The 7,051-nt window shown below is 41.7% G+C and overlaps 1 protein-coding gene across 2 annotated transcripts; it reads right to left on the bottom strand.

Annotated features, from left to right (window-relative positions):
- Positions 1–441: 441 nt before the first annotated feature.
- Positions 442–6,739, bottom strand: CTLA4 (cytotoxic T-lymphocyte associated protein 4). Of its 2 annotated transcripts, XM_040984528.1 has the most exons (4): positions 6,479–6,739; positions 3,454–3,801; positions 2,945–3,054; positions 442–1,635 (listed from the first exon to the last, which is right to left on the bottom strand). In XM_040984528.1, the coding sequence occupies exons 1-4, from the start codon at positions 6,585–6,587 to the stop codon at positions 1,531–1,533; spliced, it is 672 nt and encodes a 223-aa protein (XP_040840462.1). In that variant the 5' UTR covers positions 6,588–6,739; the 3' UTR covers positions 442–1,530. The 2 variants fall into 2 exon arrangements, with proteins under 2 accessions (XP_040840462.1, XP_040840463.1); XM_040984529.1 differs by lacking the exon at positions 2,945–3,054.
- Positions 6,740–7,051: the final 312 nt, after the last annotated feature.

The raw sequence follows: 7,051 nt of genomic DNA, 5'->3' as shown, positions 1-7,051 counted from the left end.
AGCTGACAGCAACTTAGGACCACAAGTGTGTTTTCCCCATATTTGTGACACAGTTCATATGAAAACCAAAAGGAAAACCTCCATTTGCCACAAAGGCAGACTAAAATGGCTCCACAGTTGCCATGGGAACTCTGATAAATGAGCCAGCGAAGCTGAAAATGTAGTAAAAAAGAGGAGGTGTTAGCGTGCCATGTGATCTATGAGGGACTGCTATACCTATGTGAACACATACTGTGCCCAAATAGTGAAGAAGTCCGAAGAAAGGCAGATGGATTCTTTCTGAGAAAAGCATGCAGGTAGTGGGCTTGGAACAACGTGATTCATGGAGTACGGTTTGTCTTTTTGTTTTACTAATTTATTTCCTGTATTTGTAATTTTGAAGGCTCTGCCAATTACTGAATAAATCAATAGAAAACAAACTCAAACACAAGAATGATGAAGATAATCTGATAAATGACCACCACCAATTTTTATTTAATTAAAAATATTATACATGTTGTTGCATTTTCATGGAAAATATTGAGTTAAGAAAACACCAACAGTGTTAGTTTTCATGCACCCATTCTGCCACCTGCTGCTTCCTTCTGTCTGTGACACTAACCATGTGTGTATAAGGAATTGGGCCCATGGAACTGGAACTTCCTATTAAATCACCCAGCAGGTGTCTTGGGGTGAACCGTTGTTTTGACCACAACGTTCTGTTGAATTCACTCAGACACTACCAGCTTGGGCTTCCTTGGAAACCACTGCAAGAAGCCTACACAGAAGCCCAATGCTCATGTCAACATCAATTCTGTTTCAGTATAATTGTATATTACAGTGACCACCTCCAGTTTCCAAACCAGTTAGCAAATGACCTTTATTCTAGCTCATGTCTTAGTGTCCTGATCTCCTCCACAAAACTTTCCCAGAGCTCACAGTGGGAAGACACTGTCATATAGTGTTTGTATTCAAACCATCAGCAAATATACAAAAGCACATGAGAGCCCCATGCACAATACTATCAGATTTTTTTAAAAAGCATATTGGTACAATACAACCTTTGCAATCACTGGCCAAAACAGCCATGTGAGTATTTCTTTAAAGTCCTCATGCATTTCTATGTTTGTTAAAAAAAAAATGACATAAAAATTAACTTGAAGAGATCATTTCTGCTATGAACATCTCACATGTTAGAACAAAGTGAAGACTTCATAGCGCTCTTCCTCTCGCCCTTCTATTCTTGCTTTGAACTGTGCCATTCCTTAACCTATTCACTCGACCCTGTATTATAATGCTGTATCCTCTTATTGCTCCCAAGTGAGGTTTTTCACCAAAATTGCATCAAGCATGACCAAACTCTGCTTTCCTGCTCCTTTGTTTTAAATTGCAGCATGCTTAATTTGGATTCTGCATCCATCTTTATATTAAAGAGAGACGAATTTCCCCCCAAAATACACAAACAAATAAAAATAGATGGATAGCCAAAAAGTTAGAATTGCCTCAGATTTTAGAAATTGGAATATGGTCTTTCTTCTTCACAATGGCCTCTCAATTGATAGGAATAAAATAAGGCTGGAATTGCTTTTCACACTCGGGCTCTGTTGGAGGCATTTTCACATAGACCCCTGTTGTGAGAGGGCTTCTTTTCTTCAGCTGTCAAAAACAAGAAGAAACAGTCATTATTATTGAAGAGTACAGGCGTCTCTTCTAAGTAAAATAGGACTCAACAAACATTGTTGCCATCCCTCTTCGAAAATGAATGTTCATAACAAACAATTATAAACCCTAGGCTGCTTTCTTGATTCGGCTATTAGCTTCATTTTAGATAAATCACTGTGTGATTTTGATGTAAAATAGCTGTCATTTTCCCTGGCTGGAAGATAGAAGAAAGAGTTGGAGAAAACTTCACAAAGAACACCCATCTGGAATGCCTGTGATATTTGACTGAACTTGCCTGTGAGGAAGCAAGCTGGATAGGGCAATAAACATTCGCTATTGTATTTGAGAGCTGTATTTCTCATCAGCATCCTTCATGTGCTTCTTACCATGTTTTCTCTCTCTCCATTAGTTCTAAGTTTTTATCACCTCAATACACTTTGGTCGAATCTACAAACCTTTCTGATAGTTTGGGTAACAGATAAAGTAGGAAGAACTTACAGCAATAAAACACCATTGTAAGACTGAAAAGAGACTCCCATTATAGAACGTGTCTTCATGCATGTGTGAAAAAGAGAGAGAGAGGTAAGGAGGAGGAGGAGAAAGCCAAGGAGGAAATGGGGGTGGAATGAGTTTACAATGGCAAAGCCAGCCTTAGCCTGAAGTGACTAAGAGAGACTTTCAGAGAGAAATCCTCACAGGCACCCAGATTTCCATACTTCCACATTTCCACTGCTAACAATGACAGTAAATAAAAAACAGGCTTTCACTTACTGAGCTGAAAGGGAGGTTAAGATGCCCCAGGCAAGCTGGCTGGATAAGAGGGGCAGGTGTTATGTGGGATGTGACAGTTTAGATAAGGAAGATATGAGGGTGACAAAAGCAAGTGGTTTCCAAGAGAAGTAGAGGGACATTTAGGAAAACAATAAAATCCATCCAGGTGGTCCTCTCTACCAGTATTTTGTCCAAACTAACCCAATGTTTCAGGGTTAATAACTGAAGTTCAATCATGGCACAGATAAAGAACAAAACAGCTGCCCCATGTTGTTCAAACGGTTACTCAAACTGAAACCCTGTTCTGAAGCATGCAAATATTCAATGTCAAACACTCTCAACTAAAATATTAGTCATCCTGAAAGCTCAAAAGCCAATACCTAGTGTTCTAGTGAGTTCTTTACCACTAACCTTCCCTCTCTTCATTTATTGCTTTGTCTCAAGAAAACCAAGCTGACCAGCATCATTAGGTCAGTTAATACCAGTAAAGCCAGACCCAACAAACATGGGGCTTTATCAGCAGCACACTCACCATTTTGCTCAAAGAAACAGCTGTGAGGAGGAAGCTGTAAAAGAACAACCCGGAACTAACAGCTGCAAGGATCCAGAGGAGGAAGTCAGAATCTGGGCATGGTTCTGGATCTGCACAAGAAGCAAAACTTTTATTGTAAACATTGGAACATCCACATCCCCTGAACTGGTGATCGGTTTCACCCCTATGCTATATGGTAGCCAACTGATATATAAGGCTGAGACTGCTTCCTTAGGAATGTCATAGGGAAGGCACCAGGCCAAACTTCATACAGGCTGTCACTCCAGAGTGAATCCTCAACCTGCCATGAGAACTCACTTTATTTTATATTCAGAATGTTGTTTATATTGCCACCATAATAAGCAATACTACTAGATAATGGAGAACTGTTAAGGAGAATTTCCATAGCCCTAAAAATGAACCATTGTTGAACCAGGGAACCAAACTCTTTTTTTCACATGAAGTAGACAATGCAAAAGGTATTGATTGAGATAAGTAGCTTTGCTTACCGATGACATAAATCTGGGTTCCATTGCCCATGCCAACATAGTACGGCGGTGGGTACATGAGCTCCACTTTGCAAATGTAGAGACCCATGTCAGTGGCGGTCAGCCCTTGAAGGGTGAGGTTCACTTTGCTTCCACTAGAGATGCCAGTGCAGATGGAATCATCCAGGAAGGTCGATTCATTTTCCACAGTATATGTCATGGCACACACTTCAGTCATATGGCTGTTGGCCAGCCGCAGCACTGTCACCCTGGCCTCGGTGGCTTTGTGAGAAGATGCATACTCACACACAAAGCTGGCGACACCTCGGCTGCTGGCCAGGACCACTGCAGGCTGGGTCACATGCATTGCTAACAAGGAAAAGCCAAAGAGAACTTGGTGAACTTGTCCTCCAATGTGGCCAGACCAAGGCAAAATCTCAAGCTGGGGAAGGTTTACCCTTGATGATACCCTTCCAGATTTTTCCTTCTAGTCATCTCTACTTCCTTCTACAAACCTGTCACCTTCTCCTATTCCGTCACCCTTTCCCCTCATTCTAGCTTTTTCTCCATCTCTCAGCATCTTCTAGCTACTCTCCATTAAGATGTTTCCCTGTACTTACCATAAAATATATATTTATTTTGAAAGCAGATTTTTCCAGAGAGAGGAAAAGACAGATAGAAAGAAAGAGAGATCTTTCATCCCCACATGACTACAATAGTTGAACTGGGCCAGGCTAAAGCCAGGAACCTGGAACTTCATCTGTGATTCCCATATGAGTGGTAGGGGCCTAAGCATTTGGACCACCTTTTGCTGCTTTCCCGGGAATATTAGCGATAAACTAGATGAGAAGCAGAACAGCTATAGAATGTGAACTGGCACTCCAATAGAAGATCCAGGTGGGGCATGCAGAGGCTTAACTTGCTGTGCCACATCAGTGACCCTGGGAAATAGTTTCTTCAAGATAACTGGTTGTGGCAGGAAGAGCACCAATAGGACAAACAGAAGGCCTGCTTCTGGTTCTGTGATGAAATACATGATTTGGGGAAAACCTTGCTCTCCTGTGGCCTTCATTTTTGTCACATACAGTAAGAGATTAGATTAGCAGATATCAAAGTGCCTTCCTCCCTAGTATTCTAAGATTGTGATAGAACTATAAGAACTGTATTCAGTGATGACAGTGAGTAATAGTGGAAATTCTGGAGGTTGGGTACAGAATCTGGCCTTGTCTCTGAGCACAGCTCAACATCCTTTCTTGGCCCTGTGCCTCTCTCACCAAGGAGCAGTGAAGCCAAGCTGAGGGTGCCAGCTCTCCCCTCTCCCGCGGGAGACACTGGTAGAGGAGGGAAGCCACAGAGCTGAGGGCACCAGGTCGTTTCCTCTCTAGGTTGAGGCAACCCTGCCGTTCCCTTCTGTGGGCTTCCCCTGCCATCGCCACCGCCACCGCCTTTTCCGCCCTCCCTATCTCCTTCACACGAACATTCGTGGGCTCCATTGTTCTTTCTTTTCCTTCTGACGTCCACAGGATAAGGAGGTCTGTTCTCCACACAAAGAGGTTTGCATCATCTGCAAAACTACGGCTTCACATTCAAATAATCTTCCTGTAGCTAATCTGGACCCTCCCCAGTCAGCCTTGCAAGTGAATTAACTGATGTATTCAGCTGCTGGAACCTTTTGACATTTCACTAGCACTGATCACAAAGACAGATGAAATAAGCAGCATTCAGTGCCCTCCATATTCAATTCCAATACATCCATCCAGTTTGAGTTTGAACAACTCCTCATCCCTTCTCTAAATCACCTTATACCAAGAACACGAATCCCTTATTCTAAGAACTGACAGCAGGCGACATCTGTCCTCAAAAGAAAGAGCAGTAAGGCAACAGCCACTGCCCTGATTTTTTCCCAGCAGTTCTGGCAAGGTGGACAGAGTTCTTCTTCCCAATCAACATCTCTGCTCTCGGAGCATCCTGTGCACTGTGATGATTCTATCACAGAACTAAATCACCTTCTATCATATTGATTTTAAAGAAGACCAATTTTCCAGTTCTCCCTCAGGACCAGCTTGCACATACCACACTAGATTTAATCACACTCAATTTTTCCAAGATCCCAGCTACCAGTTGAGATGAATTTGCTAGATAGGAAATCTAAATACAGGTATCTAATCTTTGCATGTTTAAATCATATAAAATAAATTGCATGAGAATACTTCTTCTCCAGTAAAATTTATATCATCAAATATCTTTTGAGTATATATTTTACTTCATAAGAACTCCATATGATTTCCTAACCAAGAAGGGCTAGAGAGAGAGAAGATGGGAATCAATGAAAATTCTTAGCATTGAAAGGCAACCAAGAGTCACTTCATTTGAAAACTGTCTATCTGCATCAAAATCCACATGATCAGGTAACATTAAGTATCTCCTACCAACATACTGATGCCTTTCTTCCTTTCTTCCTTTTCGCATTTCAATTTCCATTTTCAGAATAAGTGGATAACTCATTTCTTAATTGAGTCCTTTGAAACCTTGAATTAAATTTAAAAGGTGTTCATACCATGATCTCCTTAAGTTTTGAGCAAACTGGCTTACTCATTGATAAAATTAGAGGATGTCAAAACTTTGAGGTGTATAGGAAAGAAACTCTTCCTGTGATTTCTGTAAATTGGTGTTCTTAAAAAGTAAAATCTTGATGCCAATATCAAATGTGTTCTTTAAGACTGCAGATATCCTTTCCCTTTCAAATCACTTAGTTTTATAATGTTTTCTTTCAGTCCTGTTAAAAAAAAGTCTGAAGTTACCTGTGTCCAGCCACCTGTCCATCCACGGATGTCCATCAAAATGCTGCTGTGTGCTAAGTGTCTGCATATTTGCTGCTGTCAGCTGCACCCTACTTCCCTTGGAATATGGTCATCCAAGCCAGGAGAATGGAGTCTTATCTTTAACCTCTGGCTTTCTATAAATCACTGTCCTTGACTGCTGAAAGAAATGAAACTCAGTGGGAGAAACACCTCCTCCACCTTCGTGCTCCAAGGGTCTCACTCACCTTTAGAGAAGACAGGGAGGAAGAGGAGAGAAAACAGAGCAGTGTGGGACCAGCTCCTGGAAGCCACAACCAGCTGAGCCTCCTGCCTCTGGAATCCAAAGCAAACCATGGCTTTCTGGGAGCCACGTTGGGTCTTCAGGAAGCAGAGCGAAACCTTTCAGGATCCCGAAGCTTTGAAATGTGTTTGAACCCACACAGAACCAAGGACTTTATATAGTCAGCTTTGATCCCAGGCAGGTACTACCCATGTGCACACACAGAAGGCACCTGAATAGAAAGTCTTTTTGTTTTGGTTTTACGAGAAAGGAAGCCGTGGGTTTAGCTGTTACGTCGAAAAGACAACCTCAAACACTCAAAGTAAAACTGAACAAAACAAGCCAATCCATGGATGGAAAATGTACTCAATATGAAACTGAAGATTCGTGTTCATTGTGAAGATCTGGATAACTAAGTGGAGACCTGGAGAATTTCCTGGAGTACAGGGGTCCCACAAGATCTCAGTTTTATCCAAAGGTCTGGTCCTCTTTTACCATCCAATTAATTTCACTGACTTCCCCAAAGTTATCAGACTTC

This window comes from Ochotona curzoniae, unplaced genomic scaffold, assembly GCF_017591425.1.
Source record: "Ochotona curzoniae isolate NIBS_2020 unplaced genomic scaffold, NIBS_Ocur_1.0 contig_4148, whole genome shotgun sequence".
Classification (NCBI taxonomy): Eukaryota; Metazoa; Chordata; class Mammalia; order Lagomorpha; family Ochotonidae; genus Ochotona; species Ochotona curzoniae.
The sequence above is the reverse complement of the archived record's forward strand: the minus strand, read 5'-3'. Positions and strand labels throughout refer to the sequence as shown.

What these genes read in the sequence shown, in the direction of transcription:
- CTLA4 (XM_040984528.1), bottom strand. Translation starts at nt 6,587, where the DNA reads ATGGTTTGCTTTGGATTCCAGAGGCAGGAGGCTCAGCTGGTTGTGGCT. An exon ending in CCTCCCTGTCTTCTCTAAAG is followed by an intron (nt 3,802 to 6,478) that starts GTGAGTGAGACC and finishes TTTCCTTGTTAG; the next exon opens with CAATGCATGTGACCCAGCCT. An exon ending in AACCCAGATTTATGTCATCG is followed by an intron (nt 3,055 to 3,453) that starts GTAAGCAAAGCT and finishes CTTCTTGTGCAG; the next exon opens with ATCCAGAACCATGCCCAGAT.